Source organism: Neolamprologus multifasciatus, chromosome 18, assembly GCF_963576455.1.
Source record: "Neolamprologus multifasciatus chromosome 18, fNeoMul1.2, whole genome shotgun sequence".
In the NCBI taxonomy this organism is placed as follows: domain Eukaryota; kingdom Metazoa; phylum Chordata; class Actinopteri; order Cichliformes; family Cichlidae; genus Neolamprologus; species Neolamprologus multifasciatus.
Window position 1 is genome coordinate 17,210,146 of NC_140456.1, and position 25,059 is coordinate 17,235,204.

Here is a 25,059-nt window from a genome sequence, read left to right on the forward strand (position 1 = left end):
TGAACTGAGAAAGCAGGGTTTGAATTCTGTGTGAAGCCAAATATTATTTCTACCTGCTGCAAATTTAAACAGATAGTAATGCAAATACAGTAACTATTGCTATTTAAAATTATCTTCATGAGCAGAAATAATAGAAAAGGCAAAAGTCCTTGACTGTTTTCACAAAAAAAAATTTCTAACCATGTACTTGGGAACTTTGATTGTTACATTGTCTTTTGTGTTATTCTTAAAGACGGTATCTGTTTCTGTATAAAACCTCCAGGCCTCCAGATTGTGCTGAAGTCCATCATGAAGGCCATGATCCCCCTGCTCCAGATTGGTCTCCTCTTGTTCTTTGCCATCCTCATGTTCGCCATCATTGGTCTGGAGTTCTACAGCGGGAAGCTTCACCACACCTGCCTGCCATCAGACGACATTCTTGGTAAGATGAGAGCATACAGTACTGTGCAGAAGTCTTGAACCACTCCTCATTACTTTATATTTTACTTCCAAGGAGCCCGACATTCTTGTAATTTCTTAAAGCGGAGCGACATTTCTCCAGGCTTTCTGAAGCTCTTCCAAAGTTTTTCTTTGGACATTTGCTGCTTTTTCATCCATTTGCAGTCCAGTCCTTGTGCATGACAATTTCCTGACCAGAGGAATATTTATTGGTTTGTTAAGCCACTTGTGAAAATTGACCTATGAATGATTAAAGCATAACAACAGATTGAAATGCATAAAACAGTATTTTCCCAAAGAGCTATTAGGTGAAAACTTGGCATATCTAGGCACTGTGTGTCCTTCAAAACTGGACAAGTGGAGGACAAATGAAGAAGTATCAGGTGTGAAAGAAAAAACAACTGTCTATAGACCTGACACAGGACCAGAGAGATTCATCTACTGCTCACTGAAGCCTCATCAGAAATGGTCTTAGACAGAATTTTGAAACCTTTGGTTCAAATCATCATCATCATGTACAAAGGAGTCCAACAGTGAGTATCTACAGCCATCTGTAAAACACAGTGGAGGCTCTGCCATGGTTTGGAGCTGCGTTTCAGCAAAAGACACTGCAAATGCAGCAAAAACATACCTGGATAGAAAAACACAGAATGGAACACCATCAGTCATGGTTTGGCCTCCCGAGAGCTCAGACTGCAACATTGTTGAAGCAGTGTGGGGATTATCTCCAAAGAGAACAGGAGTAAAGGCAGCCAGCAGTCACAGAAGAGCTTTGAATGTCCTTCAAGAGGTCTGGAGAACTATTCCTGAAGACAAGAGTAAGAAATGCCTAAGCTTGCCTAAGAGAATTCACTGTGGGCTGAAGAATAAAGGTGATCATACCAAAGCTCCTTAGAATTGTACAAACCTTCTTTTTATATAGACTGTATTTCTACATATGTTTGCATGTGTCAGTAAAACCCCTGCACCTTTTTCCAGTTTTTCTTTAAAAAAAAGAAAAGAAATGATGAGTAGGGCTCAAGACTTTTGCACAGTGCTGCACAAAACACTGACAGTTCAAGATGAAGTGGTAGAAACAGTGTAAGCATTTTACACAAACACACACACACACACAAACCCACAGATTAAAATGCTTTTTCACTGCGGTGGCGATGTCCTTGCAGTTGTTATAGCTTTGAGTGCTGACAACATGAAATCCAAAGACATCCACAAGTTTCAAGGGAGAAAAATGTTGTCGCCATTTTAAACACCGCTGTAAACGCCATGATTTAGAATCATAAAATCATGATCGGTCTACATGTACATTATATTGATTACAGGTAAATGACGCCTTTGATTGTATTTTATTATCAATTTGAGGGCTCACGTGCCGCCGTTGTATCGCCGCTGAATTTAGAGGCATATTTTCAGGGTTTGTTTTGGATGCCTTGTAACTTACTGTGACCGATTCGCCAGGTAAGCTCAATGTGTGATTTACTCATTGTTCTCTAACAGAGGGTGTGAACATCTTTGTTTGAGAAACTGAGGCCTTCATAGATTACAGTAGCAGCAGGCTCAGAGGTATTATTAGAGTTGTTGCTGGCTGATTTAGCTACTGCTTAATTAGTCAACAACTACTCTGTAATCACACCACCGCACCATAGCATTTACTGTCCAACACGGCTCAGGGATGGATCGAGGTATAAAATTTTAATATTATAGCTGTCACGGCGTTCAGAGCAGGAGAAATAAATTGCTCCATTGTTCCCACAAAATTTAAAGCTTAAAGAGATGTTTTCAAACACACAAAAATACTCTCTGGATTTACAAAAAAGTTTCTTAAATTTATTTAAACCTTCTTCCATAGCAAATTTATAATAACAACGCATAAACATATGAATCATGAGGCTTCACTAAATCCTGCTTGTATCCCTTAAAGCGAGATTTAAACTAAGCAAAGAGATTTTTACTCCACCGGCAGATGAACAGAGTGTTAGTGAGGGTCAAGGACTAAGGTGAGATAGCAGAAAGCAAAAATGTATTTCCAGTGGAGGATGGCAGTGTATAATGTACAGGTCAGTGATTGTTTCACCACAAATATTAAAAGGTCGTTCGCTCACATCTAGAACTTAGAATAGCAAACACACTGGAAACACTAACCCGACTATTCCCTTTGTACAAAAAGTGTAAAAAAAAGGACAAAAAATTGATTAAAACAAGCGAGTTATACAGTAGCATGTTATCAGCTGTGTTGGTGTTGCTAGGTTGATTCTTGTAATGCTTCTCAAAGTGCCAGACTGGACTGTTTCCAGGGTTTATGCTGAAATAAGATAACCATCTGCAAGCTTCACCTTCCACTTGAGTGCAGCGAAAGAAATGAAGAAACAAGAAAGAAAAACATTACTCCCCCAAATCTTCTTTAACTACTTTGATAACTTCCACACGCTACTAACCTAGTACCTCAGACCCACCAGATCCAGATGTTACAGTGTTATATAGTTGAAGTTGGGGTATGATATAAAAATCGCAGACAGATTTTGTATTCCCTGCATCTGCCAATCACCTGTGAATATCGTCTCTCATAGCCAGGATGTGAGTCGTGAAAGCTTTCTTTTTTCTTTTTTTTTTTTTTTAGCACTGCTGCTTGATTTTCTTGCTGTGGAAATGTGGATCCAGTTTGGGTGCTTGCACTGGTCCGTACCTCCACATCTGTATTTTGTGGTAGAACTCGACTTTCACGCCTGTCCTCATTTGCCCTCCACTTGCACATTGTCTTCTGCACTTTAATGCAAACTTTCAGTTACCAGACTGGGGGGGGGGGGGGGGGGGCAGTAGATGAAGAAAGCGGCAGTAGATGAATATCTGGGGTCATTATGTTTGTGCTTCAATAAATGGGCGCCGTGACATTTATGTTTCATGCTTGTAGACAATGAGACCGTCGACTCGTCAGAGCTGGCATTTGCGTGCGGTGTGAGGAAGTGTCCTGAGAAGTACGACTGCAACGATACCTGGATCGGGCCCAATGACGGCATCACACAGTTCGACAACATCCTGTTTGCTGTTCTCACCGTCTTCCAGTGTATCACCATGGAGGGATGGACGGCTGTCCTCTATAATGTGAGCAGAAGCATTCAGCCTGAAAGTGAACCCTTAAACCCTTAATGCCTAGTGTTTCATATTCGATACACGAGTTTTTGAGACCTCTACATCGTCAGTGTGATCCCTCACCCCCTTGAAGGCTTGAGCACTGCAATGATGCTGAGTGTTTAATAACATAAAAATTATGGATTTCAGACCAACGATGCCTTGGGTATAACGTGGAACTGGATGTACTTCATTCCTCTGATCATTATTGGCTCGTTCTTTGTTTTGAATCTAGTTCTGGGAGTCCTGTCTGGGTAAGTGTGCCTCATTTATGTGAACATTTCTGTCCGTATTATGAGTGAAGACAGCTGCTTTCATATGTTTTATTTTTTCAGAGAATTTGCGAAGGAGAGAGAGAGGGTGGAGAACCGGAGGGCCTTTATGAAACTGCGTCGCCAGCAGCAGGTGGAAAGAGAACTGAATGGCTACCGAGCCTGGATAGACAGGGCAGGTACTGGGCAGCAGAACAACTTTACATCTTTTATTACAGTGAGTGTGGAGAGGCTTCAGTGACTTAATCCTGGATGTTTTGATGAGAAATGCAGCGGCTGATGAACTGAAGAAAAATGCTGAATCAATTAATCGATCAATTTTTTTTTCTTTTTTTCTGGTCATGGGAGAATTTCTATAACCAATTGTTTCCACGTTGTTATAATACCACTAATAGTTCACTGTGGAATATTTAGTAGTGAGAAAATGTCACAACTGGACTGGTGAGTGAATGCTTTTGGCAATGTAAGGTTAAAACAAAGTGTTAGCCAGGATTCACTGTTCAGAAATATTCCAGCACGTACCTCCACCACAGTTTTGCTTCGCATAGCTGTTAAACAGAGTGAGCCAGGCTACTGTTTCCCCTTTATGTGCCGATACACTGAGTCTCTTCTTTTAATTGAAATGTAATCGCCTTGTTAAAAGCGACACAGTGATTTCATTACATTTTTGAAGAGAGACTGGTTTGCTGCAGACACCTTCAGACTTTTGGATCCGCAGCAGAGTAGCTGAGTTGAGTTGCAGCAAACACACAGTGCTGTAATGGCAATCTACACTGCTAGTCTCCCACGCAAGCAGAGGGTGAGAAAAAGGTGATACTGACTCATTGACTTAAATTTGTGTGTGTGCTTATATACACGCGCTTCTGTGTGTTTGCATGTGTGTGTGTGTGTGTGTGTGTGTGTGAGAGAGAGAGAGAGAGAGAGAGAGAAAGAGAGTCACTGTGCATCTGCAGTCATGTGTGCACGGGTGTGGGAGAGTGTGGGAAGAGGGGGAGAAAAGAGAGCGAGATATTGTGAGATTGTGAGCGAGAAAAGGAGCTCTGTCTTTAGGAAGGTCACACCGGCCTCTCAGTGCAGTGTTTACATCAGTTTGGCCTCGGTTACAATGGGGGCTATGACTCTGAAATGTGGGTTTTAGCTGCAGCTTGATTAAAAACAAATATTTCTGCATGTAACCTTCAGTTTTACTGTATTACAGAGGAGGTGATGCTTGCAGAGGAGAATAAAAGTTCAGGGAGATCACCGTTAGATGGTAAGTTCACATACTTTGCCCTTAGAATTATCTACATATGTGCATCAAATGCAAGTGCATCAAAAAGAATCATCAGATTCTGAAAGGTTATATTTTTTTAAGTAATGGCCAAAGAAGCTCGCAGTAAATTTAAAAATACATGGCCAAATATAAATGTTTACATTTAAAACTTACCAGTGCTCAATGTGTCCCCCTCCTGAGGCACGACATATGTATGAATGATAGTCCCATACTTTTGCGAGCAAATCTGAAGTCACTGCAGCCGCTGCTACTTAGCGGCAACCCCATGAAACTCACGAATCCCCTCTAACAGCACCTGTTTCAACAGGTATAGGTGAACAGCTGTGGAATGAAAGCATTTTAAAATACACCGTGTATTTGTTGTGTTTGATACTGCAAATTTTGGTATTGCTCCGATACCAAGTAAATACAGGGCCAATGCTGCCGATATCAATTCCAATGCTTTTAACTTAGAAATGGGAGAGCAGTGTGTTAATATTATTATGATGAATCATCACCAATTTTCATATTGTTAACACATTTAATGACCACTATATCAGTGTGATCTTTATTTTTCACAATAATTAGTTAATATAATAAGCCACTTTTCAGCTTTTTATGTATTATGAAACATTTTGTTTATTTGTTTTGGAGACCTGTAATGGAAATGTGGCTGCCTCTAAAGCACTTTGGATCATCTTCTGTTGTTTAAATGTGCTATGGGCTATAAATAAAATAGACCTGACAGCCAAACATTTTTTTTGGTATATTTTTTCATTTCCAAAACAAAATAGTTTATTTAACACAATTCAGTGGGCTGTTTACTGAAGTTAGAGGATGGAAACAAAGTATCAGTATCGCTCCATTACCAAAACCAGCATCTGTATTGATACTATCGATATTGTATCAATCTCACACTTCTACCATGGATATCTCATACATATATCTCCTAACCTGTAATGACTACTCAGACCTTAAACATGACTCAATATTTTATTGATAGCCTGGAGGTGACCATTGCAACTATGCTTATATTAATGTTATATCAATTTAATGGGTTAAAAAATACAGTTTATTGTCTTGGCAACTGTCCATGGATGTTAGCGAGGGAAATGCCTGATTTTAATGAGTTGTATTACAGGCACAGCTGTTACTGTTATGTTATTTATGCGGACCTTTAGTGTGACAGCAGAAGTCCCCATTTCACCCGTTGTTTTCATTTTCATTTCTGATGTAAAGTTAGCAAAGTTGAGGTTTTGGTAAAGATGAACTTGTGTGAAACATCTTTAGTGCTGAAGAGATCAAGTAAGAAGACGGGTGCGCGGCGAGGAGCACCGGGGGATGAGAAGTATACAGACATGTCTACCGCCAGTGAGTGAAGCTCAGTTACTCACAGTCTTTACAGTAGGCTTCTTCCTACTTCCTTTACAGGATATCACCTGTGTCTGAGCTCTAGAGTTACTTATATACTGTATCTTTCACATGCATATGACTAACTCGAAAATTCCCCCGCCTTCCTCTGTAAAAACTCTCTCCTTTCTTATTCTCTCTCTTTCTCCTTCAGGCATGTCACGATCGAGGATGAATTTCCGCAGCGGCCGCCGCGGCCCTGCTGCCTACTTGCGACGTAAGGAGCGCATGTTGCGCATCTCGATCCGCCGCATGGTGAAGACAGACACTTTCTACTTGATGGTGCTCAGTCTGGTGGCTCTCAACACCATCTGTGTGGCCATTGTCCACCACAATCAACCCGACTGGCTCACCGTCTTCCTCTGTGGGTTTCTTTTGTGAATGTCTGTGCTGTTTGCTTTTTTTTTTTTTAATCAAAAAAGCAAAATCAGGTCAGAAAATACCTTCTTTCTGGCTGCACCCTGCTTCATTCTGCTTTCTGACTTTTGCTTTTTCCCCCCTCTTTAATCTCCAGACTATGCAGAGTTTGTTTTCCTGGGGCTGTTTCTGGCTGAGATGTTTTTGAAAATGTATGGTCTGGGTTTCCGGCTGTACTTCCACTCATCTTTCAACTGTTTCGACTGTGGGGTGAGGTCCTTCATCTCCTTTTCTCACTCTGTGCTAGAAAATATGCATTTCTTGTGCTAAATGACGACTAGGCTACTTAATGTCAGGGATACAATTTCTTATTACTTGAATAGATTATATAAACCAAAGTGAACCATCTTTACCAAGAACAAAGGGAGGACTGGACTTTATACACACAGTGGGCTGATTAGAAATATAATAATCAACACAGGTAAAAAATGATGAAGGGACTAAAACTGACAGGAAGTAAAACTGAGCAAGAAAACCAACTTTCAACTTTCAAATTAGAACATAAGCGAGAGAACTGATGGCAAACCAAAAAGAGGATTTCTACATTGCTGCACAGGTGAAGCATACAGAGCTTGTTTTTTTCCTTCTGACATGTTTTGCAGGTTATTGTCGGCAGCATCTTTGAGGTGGTGTGGGGTTTCTTCAGGCCTGGCATGTCATTCGGCATCAGTGTGCTCAGGGCCCTGAGACTTCTGAGGATTTTTAAGATCACAAAGTAAGTGGGGCAGCAGGACAGTTCACAGAGAAAGTAAGTCATGACAGCCTGGGTTGCACGATGGTTGTTGAATTTTTATACGTTCCAGCTGACAAAAAAAACAACTAAACAAATAAACCCAGAGGGTGTATTATTTTATTTTATTTTTTTCCAGATACTGGGCCTCTCTCAGGAATTTGGTGGTGTCCCTCATGAGCTCCATGAAGTCCATTATCAGCCTGCTTTTCCTTCTCTTCCTCTTCACTGTGGTGTTTGCTCTGCTGGGGATGCAGCTGTTTGGAGGGAGGTGCGTACTGACATCCTTAATTGTCAGTGAACTCGGCCAAATCGGTTTTCCTTTTGATTTCAATAATAATGGCACAGTTTTGAAAAACAGTATCTGCTTCCTAAGATCTAAACAGCAGTTTCCTCAATGGTGTCCTAAAATAAGAGGAGAGGAAGTGATATGTCCAGATGAAAATAGCTCTGCATCCTCCTCCTCCTTTCCTTCCTCCTCCTCCCATTCTTCCTTGGTCATATCTGACCCTGCTTTCTATCTGCCTCCCCTCTAGGTTCATCTTTGAAGATTACACTCCCACCAACTTTGACACGTTTCCAGCTGCCATCATGACAGTGTTTCAGGTTTGGCACCCACAGATCCCCTCATTTCTGCCTGCTCTCCATGACACATTGCACCCTGGGATATTTCTCACCCCAGGCGCAGATTAAACAACTCTGCTCGCTCGCTTGCTCGCCACCCCCTGCCTCCGCCATCATCCCACACATCCATGCACACATATGCGCACATGAATATCAGACAAGGGAAATGTGGAAAAAGTCCACATCGTATCTGCTACACATCCGCTGCACTGTAAAAGAGTGTTTTGATCAGCAGACGCTGTAATTATTGCCTTGCTGCCATTTTAATACTATACTTTGAACTGGTTGGTAGACAGTGACTTTGTCTCCTGTGCAGTGAATCTGATGTGAGCAATGTGCAAAATATTCTGTGAATTTGCCCACAGATTTTGACCGGCGAGGACTGGAACGAGGTGATGTATAATGGGATCCGCTCGCAGGGAGGCGTTCAGTACGGCATGTGGTCATCCATCTACTTCATAGTGCTCACATTGTTTGGAAATTGTATCCTTGTTGACCTCAAAAGTGGTCAGAGAGCGCTGATAGAAAGCGTGATGCCTATAAGTGGTGGAAGTATTTTAGATAAAAATAGCGACATACCCGAGTGTTAAAATGCTTAATATCAACAGAAGTACGCCGAGTTAAACTAGTATAAAAATGTTGTATCAAAAGTAAAATCTTTAGCAGAATATCCTCCGTCATCAGTAACATTGATGCAAGATGAGCAAAGTGTAAATACATGTCTCACCAGCCACTGGCCAACAGCTCGTTAACACAAATACCTAATCAGTCAATCATATGGTCAACATGACCTGCTGAAGTTCAAACAGCACCAGCATGGGGAAGAAGTGTCATGTAAGTGACTTTGAACGTAGCATAAGAGCGAATATGTCAGTTTAAGGTGTCGTTCTTTGTGGTCTTTATTGGTAAATGCAATTAAAATAGATTTGTAGGTGAGTAAAAGGTGAAAGGAAAGTATACAAGTGGCTGATTAATGACCAAACATACCTACACCAGATCACAGCAAGTACAGTAGGGGTCAAAGGTGAGTCAGCGGCTGGGTGGAGAAGGATCAAAACAGAAATTTATATTTGACACCAGAGAGCATCTTTGGATGGAAACAAGTGAACGATATTTAGTGCTTTGGTGACATGACGGCATTTGATTTCGCGCTTTGCTTTGGTAGTCCTGAAGAGCAAGCTAACGGACATTCATGCGGTCGCCTAAAATCTTTTGAATGTGATTTTTATTTGTACTTTTTGGCGTTTTTGTCCTTGACCGACATTACGACAGACACGCTGCTGAATGTCTTCTTGGCCATTGCCGTGGATAATCTGGCCAATGCACAGGAATTGACAAAGGTTTGCACTGTTTTTAAAGTTTGTGTTGTATGTGACACACGTTCTGCTATTAACCGCTCTTTGATTGCGGGCGTGGTCTTCTTCTTTAGGATGAAGAGGAGGAAGAAGAGTTCTTCAACCAGAGATACGCCAGAGGAAGAGACGGCCTGATAGCTGAGTAAGTTACTGGTCGACATCTAACAAAAAAATCCACGTTTAAGATAAGATAACCACAGTCTTCACAGCTCTTAAGTAACTGAATTTGAAATTGGACTGAAACTCTCTCACAGTTCCTCATTCGCAGTCGTTTTTTAGTGTTTTTCCAAGTCATTTTCCAAGAAGTGAAATGAAGCTAATACTTAAGATATGAATGCTGTGGGGAAACTGATGGTTCCTCATCTTACTCTATTAGAGGGGAGATGTGTTAAAGTCAGATTAAAATAAGTCAAGATCATTTATTTCCACCATGAGAAGAAGTTGTAGGTGTAAGTGTCAAATGTTTAAAACAGTGTGTTCCTTATTTCTTCAGCTGCGCGGTGAATGCAAGGTAGAAAGGCATGTTTAACGTACTGATGCCAAAATTATGAATGTAAATTGAATGTGCCTGATTTAAAAGCATGAGTCATTTCCGACTCTCCGAGCTGCATAACTGAAACTCCTGTGACTGCCTTGGCTTGTGATTGGTTATGGTCAGCCTCTTTTGTTAATCAGAGGGGTAATTCTTCACTGATTTCCTTGCTCCTTTCTGCGACCTGGCGGCTTTCCCACAGGTCTAATTATCCCATAAGTTTGGGAGGAGAAGGGCGGGAGGTGTACTTCAAAGGTTGTCGGGAACAGTGGGAAGTCTGAATGTGTGACTCTACTGGGAGGAGGCACACTTTGGAGTGGGCCTGATTTTGACCAAGTTTGCCTGATTAGTGTGACTCCGGCTCATCAGAATTTCCACTGTGACAATGACATTTTTTTTTGGAGGGCATAAAGATGTTACGTAACATCTGGGTGTCCCGCAGAGGCACGTTAAACCTCTCACTGAGAACACTGACCTGGCTAGATTATGGCTGCACCTGTCCTTCCTGTGTTTTACACCTCAGACCTTTTTCACAGCAGATTTTCACTGTATTCGCAGGAAATGCACAGCTGCATTCAGGAAATCTAATGACGGCTGATTTCTTCTTGAGGAGAGTATTGTGGAGGCTGGCGCTCTGAATTAGCATACTAGGACATTTAATGGGCCACCACTAACATTTGAGCTATGACAAGTCAAAATGGCTGCTGTGAAAAGGGTCCATTAACTACAAATGTTACTAAGTCAGATTTTCCTGACCATATATAATTAGAGATTGATAAATGTGTTTTACCTTCTTCCCAAGTAGGCTTTTATTTATGGCGCAATAAGAAAATCAACTTGCAGAGGCTCAAAGCTTCTTTTTTACAGATTAGTTTTATTCAACTGTTAATGTCTTCTTGTAGTCATTAAAATACTATTATACAGTAATGTTGAATAAAATGACTCTGTTGGTGCTTTTAGGCTTTGGTTTTAAAGTACAAATGTAGCAAACGTCCAAGAGTAGACAGTACTGTGCAAATGTTGTGAGCCACATCTCGTTTCTCTATATTTTGCTTCCAAGGAACCAGACTTTCATGTAAGTTTTTAAAGTGGTTTTGAGCAATAGTTCTCTAAGCTTTCTAAATGTCTTCCAAAGTGTTTCTTTGGAAAATGGCTGCTTTTTCACCAGTTTTCAATCTAGCCCTTGTACCTGACCATTTTTAGAGGATTAAGTTTTTTTTTTTGTTTTTTTTGTTTGTTTTTTTATTTGGTTTTATTTTTGAGTTACTTACTCTGCATGATTAAAGCATAAAATGCACCTAACTCAAGGCACAAACCAGCGTAGTGTTTATACATAACAGACATAAAACAGTTTAAAATTTAATCTTAAACTATTATTTGTTTGACAGTTTGACAGACATAAAATAGCATTTTTACACCAGCAAGGTGATTTCCAGAGAACTAGTAGCTGAAAACTTGCCATGTCTCAACATGGTGTGCAGTGTGTCCTTAAAAAAACTGAAGAAACTGGCCAAGTGAAGAAGAAGAAGAAGTGGAAGGCCTAAAAAAAAGGCTGTGGTATTCCCAATAAGAAGTGCATGGAAAATCAGTGGCAACAGGTTTTATGAAGCACTTATATAATACAAATTCAAATCAATATGTATGGTGAGATCAAGACACTGAGCATCTACAGCAGGGGTCTCCAACTCCAGTCCTCGAGAGCTACTGTCCTGCAGCTTTTAGATGTATCCTTGTTCCAACACACCTGAATCAAAAGAATGGCTTGTTACCAAGCATTGCCAAACTTGATGGCATGCTGAACAGGTAATTCAACCTTTTGATTCTGCTGTGTTGAAGTAGGCATGGATCTAAAAGCTGCAGGATAGTAGCTCTCGAGGACTGGAGTTAGAGACCCCTGGTCTACAGCCATCTGTAAAACATGGTTGAGGCTCTGTCATGGTTTTGGGCTACATTTCATCTTCATCCAGCATCCTGCATTATCTGGAAAGCATTTAAATGGCAACACCTTACTGCTGAAATTGAAAAATTTGAATTGAAATGTATGCGTAGAGGAGGTCAGAACAGAGGTAAAACAGTTGAGGCTCTGTCATGGTTTGGGGTGCATTTTAACCAATGCTGTTGGCTCGAGAACTATTCCTGAAGACTACTTAGGCAGGTTTTCTTCTCATTTCTCTAAGAGAGTTCAGGTTCTGTTGAAGAATAAAAATGGTCATACCAAATACTGACTTTCACCTTGTTTCAATTGTATAAACCAAATTTAAACAAATAAAGGGTCACTCAGTATTTTTTTTAAAATGTAACAAAAAAAAACAACTTATTAAATATTATTCTTTAGAGATATGGCAGAGTGATGGGGAAAAAATCCCTGAACTTCTAATATGAGCTTGTCTATTTTAGCTACTTCCAAAGACACAAAGTCAAATCAGAAGCCGTTCAGCCAGGTTTCCCTAAAAATAAAGAATTTGTTATTAGTGAATTAGAGAACAGACGCTGTGAAACAGAGAGTAGTAAAGGATATCAAAACAGTAGCAACTCTAGCATGCCATGCACATATTGCAAAATACTAGTGTCCACAAACAGCTGGGGCTGTACTTCTTTTTGCTGCTGTTCAGCAAAACACAAGGGAGCACCGAGGGGTGTGGCTGATGCTCCCATTTGTTTTAATTTGAAATGACGGTGCTATATTGCGACACCACCAAAGTCTCTGCAAGCTGATTTGTTACCATATGGATCAGGACTAGCTGCTGCCTGCACACCTGATCTACTCTGATCACCAGAAAAACATGACAAAAATCCCCAAAGCGATGCGATGTCAGGACACGCCTGCATAAACTCTCTCTTACTGGTCTCGGACTCTAGCTGTGACACTGAATGTATCATTTGTCTGTTACATATTTGAATGTTAGTCTCGTAAGTGCTGCAACAATCGAGGTGCTGATTTGATGTGTATTACAGTGTTCTTCTGGCTCCATCATGTTGTCTTGTTATATGCTTGTTACGCGGCACTGACCAAAATGTGTTCGATCATATTAATCGATAATCAGCCATCAAGATCTTTGAATTTTGAATATATTTAATGTAAAACGCCCAAAAGTATACAGCGGCCTTGAATGCAAAGTGTGCATTATGATAAATTAAATGCTAACTTCAGTCCTCTTTTGGATTAAATTGCAATTACAGTTTGTTTCCTCTGGAGGCGTTTTGTTCGGTGCCACAGCAAATGTTCTGTGTATGTTGTTAAACACTAATGTCTTGTTTTCAAATAATCACTCATTGATTACATGGACAACAAAAGAATCTGAATACCAGTAAGTATAACTGTATGCATCTCTGTCACACAGAATTTCTCTCTTGAGTTTTTCGTACTCAATTTCCCGTAGATGTTACACAATGTTTGCACCTTGATCCTGCACCCTTCGTTTTTGTTCTCGTGGGTTTTTGTTTTTCTCTTTTACTTTCGATCTGTCCTTACTTCTCAGGCATTGTTTGAGTTTTTTGGATGCCTTTGTATTTTTTGCACATTTTTTTTTTCATGGGAATTTTTTTTGTGTGTGTTACTAATCAACTAACATTATAAATTCACAGAAAAGGTCTGTCCTTTTCTTGCAACTTTTATTTTACTTGTTTGTTTTTTAAAATATATTATTGGTATGCTAAATGAATACTAGTGTTCATGTCTTTTTTGGTCACTAATTCCTTAAGATGAATTGCAGAATATTTATTTCGAGTACATTGTGGTCCTCAGTGGCAGAAGAAGACCCTACCTGTATCGGAAACGTGCGATCCACAGGGGGCGGCCTACCTTTCCAGATGAACCAGATGGTGCACTGGCTGCTGCAGACGAGCAGCCCCTAAATGGCTCCAACGCCTTTGCCAACCGTCGCGAGAGGAGGAGAAAAGTTAACATGTCGGTGTGGGAGCAGAGAGCCAACCAGCTGCGCAAACGGCGCCAAATGGCGAGCAGAGAGGAGCTGTTTAGCAGCCCTACAGAAGACACCGTCGAAACCCCTACCATTCCCCATCACCCCTCCAACCTTTCCCCAGAGGCCAGCCCAGCTCACCTACCTGAGTCACCGATGTCGGTGGGGATGCCTCTTCCCGAACCTCCAATGTCCATCTCTATTCCCATGCCGGAGCCTCCAGCAGCTGAACCTCTGGTAAACCTCAGCGAGGAGAAGACAGGAGGACCAAACCACCGGGCGGCAGGTGGTGGCAGACACAGGATGGCCCGAAAGTTCAGGTCCAGTCAGGCGCCAGAAGATGGAGCCCGTCATAGACGCCACCGCCATCGCGAGGCTCGTGTTGAGGCGAAGAGTCTGGACTGTACGCAAACGCCACACGAGGTGCTACATATCAGAAGGTCGCTCAGCCAGGAGAGAAAAGTACTGGATGAAAGAGAAGAAAGGGAGGACAAAGAGAGAGGAGAGGAAGAAGGAAGCTCAGTCCACGATGATGGGACATGCATCGTCAACCCCTATGCAGAAGTTGGAGAAGATTGTATAAGGTAAGCCTGCTCTCATGCATTTCTCGACTGGTGGAAAGAAGCTAAAGTGTTTTAAATTTTAGTTCATTTGCATCATTTTATTTATAGATAATATTTTTACCTTTTATACTATGCTATGCTTAGAAATAAACACCAAAGGATTACGAAGTAGGACACTCGTTCAACAGATGCAACAAGGAAATGTGTATATAGATACCGCAAAGCTGTGGCACAGTTTCTTCATGTCATGGAAAAATTTGTAATGTTACTTCAATTTAAGTTTATTCTGGAGCAGTTAAGCAAAAAGCAAAATTAATTTGTTCTATAGTAATTAATTATATGGTCAAACATTCTCGGAGAGCAGCAACATGGCGTTAATACAGAGCAGACCAGGTGTCAGTGACAACAATAAAGGAAAAGCTGGGGTGGATGTGGGTTGCAAAGAGGATTGCATCAGTAGTGTTGGGAAGGTTACTTTTAAAATGTATTCCACTACAGATTACAGAACACATGCCCCAAAATGTATTTTGGAACGTATTCCGTTACGTTACTCAATGAGAGTAACGTATTCTGAATACTTTGGATTACTTAATATATTATCATGCTTTTTACAACTATATGAATGTACTATTGCTGTGTGATTTATTACTTTTACTGAAGGTTACTCTCCATACCAATACCAACTAGATTTTTAAATCTTAATATAAAATGAGTAAAAGTAGGTGGACATTAGGTAAGGCTGTGCTTTTAGCAGCGATCTCATATAGAAAACTATTCCACGGCTCCGAACCATAGTAAAGGGACCTCTGGCTAATACGTTGGGTTCTGTGTCGGGCTCATAACCAAAAACTAGCTTTACTTTGTTGTCTGGGTCAACTTTGCTAGCGTGAGACAGAGAGAGGCGTTGAAAGGCTGCTGCAACGGAAGTTATTGTTTCGGAGGAAAACACGACCACACTGTACAGTCGAGTCAATAGTTTACTTACAACGGGGCTCGTCAGGCACTCTTTTTGGCTGCAGTGGTTATTATTATATTTACATGCTTCCATCTCCCGTTTCTGCTCAGTGACAACTCGTACTTTTCCACTCTCCTTTTTGACTGTAATGGAATACAGTTACTCATATTTTGTACTTTAAATACGTAAAGGCGGTACATGTATTTTGTTACTCCCCAACACTGTGCATCAGTTAACTGACGTGGGCTGCTCTTGAGGTGATATGTTACCACCTGATTTATTAGCTCATCATTGTGCTCAGCTGTACTTTGTGATCTGCATAAATTAATGCCATGCTCGGTTTTGGTGGGGGGGTTTTTTTGTTTTGTTTTTTTACAGAGCTGCTGAATGCAGTGCAGATATTCCTGATCCTCCTCAGTGTGAACAGATAGTGGACAGCACCTGGTCAGAGCAGGTTGAGGGTGGCCACTCAGATCAGTATGAGCCACTGTGCCAAAACATCCCAGTGGAGACTGCTTTAGAGGCCACAGAGTTTACTGTGAGTGCTATAGAGTCAGAAAACCGTAAGGCATCCATCAAAGTCAAGTCTCAAGTCATCAAGTCTAACCTGGAAGACAGCGTGACCATCGAAATGTCTGCACAGCCACTTCTGGAGCTCACACCCATGACAGGTAGCACTGTGACCACTTCTCATTGCAGTCCTACTGCTTTGCACAATGCATCACAAAGTGGGATTTAGTATCAGTATCACTGTACCACACTGTGTAGGTGTTCTTGACATCTGATAAAAGTGGCCACTAGTCTTTTTTTCCCCCTGAATCCACTGTGTTGGTGACTCAGCTGTTGTCAGCTGTTCATGGACAACTAAAACATTTTTTCTTTGCTCTCATGTGTCTGTCTGGGGTTTAGTGAACAATAAAGAGTTGGAGGCATACCAGTCTGACCAGAATGAAAATGAGGAGGAGACCGAGGAGGAAGAACCTCCAATTCCTCCAAAACCTGTACCTCCAGACAGCATGTTCATCTTCAAGGCCTCCAACCCGTAAGATGTAGCCCAATCTTCCAAATCACTGATTATCTGATGGAATACAGTACTGTGCAGAAGTCTTAAGTCGCCCATCATGTTTTAAAAAGATTTCAGTAGGAAAATGAGAAATGAGTGCAATTATTTAGTGAAACATGAAACATATACCATATAAAGTGAAAATAGAGCTTGTACAATACAAGTAGTCTTTGTAGTTTATAGTTAAGAGTCAATAATTGTCATTGATGAAAATGAAGCCTCTACCAATCACATAATTTTCAGATAGTATTTCAGGATGGATCAAAATCTGATGGCACCTTCCGCATTCATGATCCCTTCTCAAACACCACTGAGTGAAAGGCAACCCCAGATCCTCCACTATGTTTTACAGGTTGCCGAAGACACTCACTGATGTACCTCCCTCCCCAGCTCCTTCATGCATATTGACGATGTTGTGAACCAAGACTTTAAAATTTGGATTCATCACTCCATGACACCTGTTGCGACTAATTTTCAGTTCTTGTGTAATTCAACATACAACCACCTTCTCTCTCCGTTTACCTTCCTTAATATTGGGTTATTAACAGCTGCCCTTCCACACAGAGATTTCTGATGAGGCATTTTAAGAAATTACGAGAAAGTTCGGCTCCTTGGAAACAAAAGAAATAAGTGGTGACTCCAGACTTTTGCACAGCATTTTAAATACTTGCTTTCTTCTTGTTTGTAGTAGCAGTAGTTGTTTCTATGCATGCCACTCACGCAGTTATATGCATCTTCTTTGTTGTAATGTAGCATCAGGAGGATTTGTCATTATGTGGTCACTCTCCGCTATTTTGAGATGACCATCCTGCTTGTGATCGTGGCGAGCAGCATTGCACTGGCTGCCGAGGACCCTGTGTGCACTAATTCAGACAGGAACAAGGTGAGCTCAGACAACATCTCTCTTAAAGACTTTGTTTTTTTTTATGAAAATGAGATTTACACAATCAAAATGATCATCAAATCACCCTCAGATGTCTTCCAGATGGCCTGAAATGGTCTCATGAAACTGTAGTTCAGTGAAAGTCTTTTAGGTTTGATCTCTAGTTGACATAACACTGTGTCAGCAACAATGTGCTGTGACACATTTGCTATCGCGCACATACAAGGTGGCAAGCAGCCTGATAGCTGCGCAGTTTGTTTTTCACGACTTTTCACTCGTCTAAATAGCATGAATGTGTCAAGAGTGACCGAATAAGGACATATGAGTAAAATCCACACTGTGCTTGGGTATAAGTCGAGTCAGTCAAGTCAACAAATGCTGACAAGCGCTCAACAACATCAGGTTAAAACACGTAATTTAAGGGATTAAATGAAAAGTAGGCACAAATCCCCATCAACGAGTCATTTTAGATTTTGCACAGTAGCTGCTCTCACTCACCAGTGCCTCTATGGTGGTTAACACCTTCACCTGACATACGGAAAAGCACCAGTTTAAGCCTCAAGGGGTCAAAAGCTTGTGTACTGCTAATGCTCATTCTAAGTCTGTAAAAATGGGAGGATTGCATCAGGATGGGCATCTGGCTTAAAATTTGTTCCATATCAAATATGCGGATCCATCTGCTGGGGGGACCCCTTGGGAAGTGAAGGAGCAGCTGAAAGTACCCGGCTACTTATGCTCACTGGACACTTCATTAGTTACAACTTGCTGCTACTGGGTTGGGTTCAGAACTTCCTTAATTTCCAGTGGCACAGATTCAACAAGGTGCTGGAAACATTCCTCTGAGATTTTGGTTTATATTGACATGATAGCGTCAAACAGTTGCTGGAGACTTGTTAGCTGTACTGCCATTTCATTGCATTGCAAAGGTGCTCTGTTGGATTGAGAACTGGTAACTGTGGAGGCTGTCTGAGTGTAGTGGTGTAATTTTCATGTTCAAGAAACCAATTTGAGACAATTTGAGCTTTGTGAGACCAGAAGATGGGCACATTGTGGTGTGAAAGGATTGGCATGGTCGGCAGCAATGGTAGACTGCAGTGCAGGAAAATTTCACACCTTTACACGATCACCGCCAGCTCAGGATGGCAGGCCTGCAAGGCAGGATGGATCCATGCTTTGATGTCCGTGCCAATTCTGACCCTACCAGTTAAATGTCACAGCAGAAATCAAGACTCATCAGACCAGACAATGCTTTTCCAGCCTGCACTTTTAATACAAGACAGGATGGAACCATGCTTTCAATTCGCTAATGTCAAATTCTGACCAGGCAACATTTTTCGAATCTTTTTTTTTGTTCAATTTTAGTAAGCTTGTACGAATTGTAGGGGCACCCGGTGTGGTCTTCTGACCATCTACTTCATTTGCTGACAAACTGTGCATTCAGAGATGTTCTTGTGCATACCTTGGTTGTAACAAATGTAACAAACTTCCTACCTGCCTGAGCGTGTGGCAGGTCTTTTGTGCGTTTCTACAGGAACTGGAGAGGAGGTGTGGCTTATTTTTAACTAACAACACTGACAGCACCTGGGCCCTGAGAGCTCAGTTCCTGGGCGGTTCTTCTTCCCGAGACACCTTTTTGGATTTTGGTTACTCCTTCGTTTGTTCTCTTGCATTAAACAACCTTGCACATGCCATCTCTTCACTCATGCACTCATTTACACCACTGACAGTACTGACCACACAGTTTGTGGTTAGTGTAACTTATTTTCTTGTTAAAAATCAACCATTTTCTTATTGTGTGCATCTCCCTTGTAGTCATTGCTGTGTGCCCCGGTTTGTGACACTGAGCTACTGATTCCTTACTAACAGCTTAAATTATTCTCCACTGACCTCTGGCATCATTTTTGTCCAGAAAACCAACACTCCCTGGATATTTTCTGTTTCTGACCATTCCCTGTATACCCTAGAGATGATCGTGTGGGAAATCCCATTAAATCAGCAGTCTTTGAACCCAACACAGGTGGTAAAAACCCCAATGCAGTCAGTGGAGCCATCAGAGTGTGTGTTGTGTGGATCTTAGTACTCTTCAAGGTCAACAAAAGAACTTAAAGGGGCATTCCACCAGTTATGCACATAAAAATAAGTTTACTTATAGCACTGCTGAGTTTGTAAAAACAGCTTAATAACAATGTTATTAAGAGTATTTCTGGAGCCAGTTCTGACCGTTCCACCAATGTGAATTTTGGGGAATGTAGGATCAAGCAGAAGGATTTTGACCCCATGAGTCACTCAGCTGAATGGAATTGTTAAATGACATTACTGGAGCGTCTCCTTGAGGAATATCTGGGCTGGTTAGAGCACCAAACAACACGTGTTTTGTGTGTCAAAGTATGCAAAGTGACCCAGAGCCACACAGAGTAATTAGAATTTCTGTCTATAATTTTCTCAGTTGAGTAATTGAGTTGGTTACCTGGAGCTACACTTTGACACCGCTCACAAATGTACTGATTCATTCTAAGAAGATGTGTCCTGAAGCAATAAGGTGGATGAATCATGCCAGCTTAATGCTATCAAGTTCATTACCACTGGCAGGATGGGAAAAATGTAAATTTTATTTACTCTTGAGGCACTTTACACGTGGTTGTGTGTACCGTCACTGATACTAAATGCACCTCAGAAAAATCTCAAACTCTGGACTGAACTTTTAAAAGTCAATTTTTTTTCCCTAATTTTGAAATTATCCAGGTCCTCCGATATTTTGATTACGTCTTCACTGGAGTGTTCACCTTTGAAATGATCATCAAGGTGGGTGGCTGAAACATTTTCTCTTCTTTCATCACAATTTCAAAGACTTCACCTTTGCCAGTTTGTAACCCATCCGTGTGGATGTGTGTGTTCGTCCCCCAGATGATAGACCAGGGTCTCATTCTGCACGATGGCTCTTATTTCCGAGACATGTGGAACATGCTGGACTTCATTGTAGTGGTGGGAGCTCTGATTGCTTTTGCTCTAACGTGAGTCACATTACAGTGCTGCCTGTCGATGACTAATGAGCGATTCACTGCAGCAAACAGTTTCTGAGAATACAGTATTGTATTAAACGACTTTCCCTCAAAGACTCGCACACTGCAAGTATGGAGGCATGAGAAGACCTGTACAGCGCGGAGCTCAGATTTAACTGTGTTCTCTGTGTAATTTAGGTGGTGTGGTTAAACATGGGTAGTGTGTGTCGCAGCGTTTTGTTTCTTTACTTTTGAGTGCAAATATTACTAACTAAACTTTTTGTGCTTTTTGTTGTAATGTAGAGAATTGTATGTTATTTTCTCTGTTGTTGATATAGCTGTGATCCTTTGAGCTTTGCTCACAGTGTATCTCTTTTTTTTGCCTTGTTTTTTTTTTCTCTGTTGTTCCTGTGGATATTATGACTGTTGGGGCTCCCAGCAATGTGATGGGGTAAAAATTTCAGTCACACTAAATGTAAATGTGTCCCATAAGCCACTCATATTTCTCATGTTTTCATGTCTTCTGATTTGTTTTCTACATTTAAAAAAAATTTTTTTTTATTGTCTGCCTTTTGTCTGTTTGCTTTTGATTTTGTCACATTTTGACCTTTGACTCATACAACAGCAGAGCCTGGCAGGTATCTGGGGGGGGGAATGCTGATAATGAGTCATTTTGTCTATCAAGTCATCGGTTTTGCATGAAAATGAACATAAAACAAAAGATCTGCGAAACACTAAACTTTTGTTCAGTGTTCCAGTATATGCACACACAGCTCACGACAAGGCTAATACAAAGATAATAACATTAATTCTCAGTGTGATCTAACTTTGATAGAATAAATATTTATTTTAAGCCATGAGTGTCATGATGAGCTGTGTGGCTGGCAGTGGCTGGACCCAAGTGCAGGACTCCGAGACAAAACATTAACTTAAGACGGCAGCTTTATTGACCTGATGATAGAAGACGAGGGTTACACACACACACCAAACGTGGAGGACGCAACAACTGGCAGGGAAAAACATGGGGCTTAAATACATACTGAGGTGATTAGGGAATGTGAAACAGGAGGAGAGCACAGCTGGGAGTAATCTGACATGACAAGACAAAGGGAAACTCAACACATTGACATAGTACACAGACTTTCAAAGTAAAACAGGAAACACAACAGACGCAGACTTGACTAGACTACAGCTGACAGAGAACAAAGGGAACACACTGGCAGAAATGACTGTACACTAAACAGAAGTAACACAGAACCACAACCTAAGAACTAGAATACAAGAAATGCTAAGGATATAAGGAGCTAGAGACAGAAACCAAAACCAAGAGAATCAAAACACATCATGGAATCAAGGATAACCAATACAAACAGAAAAACACCGAGTCCACAGACTCAGTCCAGAGACCGTGACAATGAGCGTGCACAAACTACTAGTGTAATTGAATGAATCTGCAAAAATATTTGATTTAAGGGTTGAAAAAATACAAATGATCAAATATTTTACAGCTGAAATCTGTCAAGCTCCAAACATGCACCCTCAAGTTGAATGTTTCCCCATTCATTTGTGTTTACATTCAGTTTTTACTGTGTTTTTGTTGTTGTTTTTGTACTTGTCTGTGTGCATCAGTCTGACTGTACAGCTATGTTTCTCAGTGCTACATTTCCAATGTCAACAGAAACAACAAAGGACGAGACATCAAGACGATAAAGTCCCTCCGAGTTTTGAGAGTCCTGCGGCCCCTTAAAACCATCAAGAGACTTCCTAAACTCAAGGTGTGATGCAGACATCTGCGAACAGTCTGCTGTTCTGTTTTCTGGTGTTGTTGCACCAGTCCTTGACAGATTTTATTTGTCTTTCTCCTGCGCAGGCTGTTTTTGACTGTGTGGTCACATCTCTGAAGAACGTTTTCAACATCCTCATTGTGTACCAGCTCTTCATGTTCATCTTTGCTGTCATAGCAGTGCAGCTTTTTAAGGGGAGGTTCTTCTATTGCACTGACAGCTCCATGAATACAGAGAAGGAATGCCAGTGAGTGAACTCCGCTTCACCCTTGTCTGTTCCTACATTAGTGTTTTTAAATATATATATACTTTATATATCTGAAACTCCTCCTACACATTGTCACTCAAAATGCACTGGTACTGCCACGCAAGATAATTTTTAATATAAAATATGAATATGAGGAGTCAAGCTCTATAAGAGGTTTAAAGCCGTAAGTTCCTGGAATATGCTTATTCAAGTTAGATTACAAGACTAATACCATCCTTACAGCCATGTGAGGAAGAAAGTTTATACAGGACTCCATGCAGTCCTGTGAAAACACTAAGTATACGATTATTGCTTACGCAGGATTTAAGAGGGTAAGATGCTCAGATCTCAGATTCTGCAGTGAAATATGAGTCCATCTGTCTAACAGCTAAGGCTTGGGTCATGCAAGAGAACTGAGCAGCAAAGAAAAGAATAAAGTTGCAATCAAAGTCCAGACCTCAATCAGACTAAAATGCTGTAGAGGGACCTTAAGAGAGCTGTGCATAAATGAATACCCGCAAACCTCATCGGACCGCAGCAAAATTCTTCCCCAATAATGTGAAAGTCTGATAAATTCATACAGAAAACAATTACTTCAAGTTATTTCTGCTAAAGGTGTTTTTTTCCCCAGTTCTAGTTTCCAGTTACAACCTAAATGCACTGCTTTTCTGAAGAGATTATTTAAAATTTCATTCTTATTTCTGAGCTGTCTTAACCAGGTTGAAGATGTTATGACTAAGACTGATTCTGTGTGATATCTTACACCATATATATGGCTTTGTTTTTTGTTTTGTTTTGTTTTTTGTTTTTTTATCTGTGCAGTATTGTTGTGCAAAATCAACATAAATTCTTCTATGGGAGAATATCACTTGGTTTTAAACTCTTTAAACAACTTGAGGAAACCTACCCAACAAAATCACAACAGGAAGAAAATAAAACATATAAAATATTTTTAAAAAGGGGAAAAAACACGACTTTTCTGACAGCAGCGTCAATCAGAGAAAATACAAAAAACTTCAAGCCATGACAAAAAAAAAATCCTCCAAATTGAAAGCAATGAAGCAGAAAATTACAAAAAAGGGCCCAAATGTGCAGCTTTGCTTATTTCTTATATAACCTCAGATAGTCTGTCATTGTCTGCAGATGCCAGTGAATAGCATGAGAGTAACAGTTACTTGTAACAAAGGCTTTAATGCTTCTCTTTTTGTTAAAACTGCTGGTCTAATCAGTGAATTAAGTGAAATGATGACCTCTGGGCTATTCTATTCCCCACAGAGGCTACTACATTGACTACAGCAGAGACAAAAAGGAGGTGAAGAGGAGAGAGTGGAAGAGACATGAGTTTCACTATGACAACGTCTGCTGGGCTCTGCTCACTCTGTTCACTGTTTCAACTGGAGAGGGGTGGCCTCAGTATGTCTCCTTGCGTGTTTATAGGCTTTAAGCTCAGTTTTTCTCAGCACAAAATTCCTTTCTATAACTTATATGTGCTATAAATGAATCAACCACAGGTAATATGATTTCTTTAAATGTAGGGTCCTCCAGCACTCTACAGATGTTACAGAGGAGAACATGGGGCCGAGTCGGGGGAACCGGATGGAGATGTCAGTTTTCTATGTGGTCTATTTTGTGGTCTTCCCGTTCTTCTTCGTCAACATCTTTGTGGCTCTTATCATCATCACTTTCCAAGAGCAGGGTGACAAGATGATTCAGGAGTGCAGTCTGGAGAAGAATGAGGTACGGAGCTGTGACAGCATTTCACACAGATTCAAGTAATTAGGCATCATCTTTTCACACATAATGCTCATTTTCTCTCCATCAGAGGGCTTGCATTGACTTTGCCATCAGCGCCAAGCCGATGACCCGCTATATGCCCCAGAACAGACAGACCTTCCAGTACAGACTGTGGCACTTTGTGGCGTCGCCCTCGTTTGAGTACACTGTGCTCGTCATGATCGCCCTCAACACTGTTGTTCTCATGATGAAGGTAAGTGGTTCATTCAGTAAATGTGGAACATTATCACAAATCATTTTAGATTGATTTCCCAAAGGCCCAGAGAGACACTGGTTTGATTTCATGCCAGATTTTTTTAAAAATCAACTTGCAGAGTATTGAAACTCAACTGTAAACTCTAAGTAGCCTCAATGAGAAGTGACTTTAAACCTGTGCCACCAAATCAGTCCTTACCCAGGAGACATGGACTCCAAAAGACCTCTGGAGGTGTCCTGTGTGTAGATCACATTTATTTTTTTTCTAAAAGATGCCACAGATGGTCAAGCAGACTGGAATCCACAAGCCAAGTCAGCACTCTTTGTCACTTTATGCAAAAAACGTGAGACTGGTCAGATGAGGCCAACTTCTTCATTTGCTTCATACTCCAGCTTTCACATTCATGGACCCGTTGTAGCGCTTTTACAGTGAAGGATCAGCACATGTACTTTCTATCATAGCCCAGCTGGCTAAAGTTTTCAGCATTTTTTTGCTGTAGCTG

General features: G+C 40.9%; 1 protein-coding gene across 10 annotated transcripts in view; it reads left to right on the top strand.

Annotated features, from left to right (window-relative positions):
* The window catches only part of cacna1eb (calcium channel, voltage-dependent, R type, alpha 1E subunit b), a 72,578-nt gene that overhangs the window by 35,072 nt on the left and 12,447 nt on the right, over positions 1 to 25,059 (top strand). For 4 of the 10 annotated variants that reach the window (XM_085140313.1, XM_085140314.1, XM_085140321.1 and 1 more), the window contains exons 4-30: positions 263 to 421; positions 3,344 to 3,534; positions 3,712 to 3,815; positions 3,897 to 4,012; positions 5,032 to 5,085; positions 6,376 to 6,456; positions 6,650 to 6,859; positions 7,010 to 7,122; positions 7,515 to 7,627; positions 7,782 to 7,913; positions 8,179 to 8,248; positions 8,632 to 8,749; positions 9,539 to 9,606; positions 9,696 to 9,763; positions 10,115 to 10,132; positions 11,214 to 11,228; positions 13,899 to 14,657; positions 15,970 to 16,262; positions 16,501 to 16,633; positions 17,408 to 17,537; positions 20,280 to 20,339; positions 20,442 to 20,543; positions 22,198 to 22,311; positions 22,407 to 22,567; positions 23,843 to 23,980; positions 24,103 to 24,304; positions 24,390 to 24,554. In XM_085140313.1, the coding sequence (XP_084996439.1) occupies positions 263 to 421; positions 3,344 to 3,534; positions 3,712 to 3,815; positions 3,897 to 4,012; positions 5,032 to 5,085; positions 6,376 to 6,456; positions 6,650 to 6,859; positions 7,010 to 7,122; positions 7,515 to 7,627; positions 7,782 to 7,913; positions 8,179 to 8,248; positions 8,632 to 8,749; positions 9,539 to 9,606; positions 9,696 to 9,763; positions 10,115 to 10,132; positions 11,214 to 11,228; positions 13,899 to 14,657; positions 15,970 to 16,262; positions 16,501 to 16,633; positions 17,408 to 17,537; positions 20,280 to 20,339; positions 20,442 to 20,543; positions 22,198 to 22,311; positions 22,407 to 22,567; positions 23,843 to 23,980; positions 24,103 to 24,304; positions 24,390 to 24,554 (3,887 nt within the window). Of the gene's footprint in view, positions 1 to 262; positions 422 to 3,343; positions 3,535 to 3,711; positions 3,816 to 3,896; positions 4,013 to 5,031; positions 5,086 to 6,375; positions 6,457 to 6,649; positions 6,860 to 7,009; positions 7,123 to 7,514; positions 7,628 to 7,781; positions 7,914 to 8,178; positions 8,249 to 8,631; positions 8,750 to 9,538; positions 9,607 to 9,695; positions 9,764 to 10,114; positions 10,133 to 11,213; positions 11,229 to 13,898; positions 14,658 to 15,969; positions 16,263 to 16,500; positions 16,634 to 17,407; positions 17,538 to 20,279; positions 20,340 to 20,441; positions 20,549 to 22,197; positions 22,312 to 22,406; positions 22,568 to 23,842; positions 23,981 to 24,102; positions 24,305 to 24,389; positions 24,555 to 25,059 lie in introns of all 10 variants that reach the window. The other 6 variants (XM_085140323.1, XM_085140315.1, XM_085140316.1 and 3 more) reach the window with 5 other exon arrangements.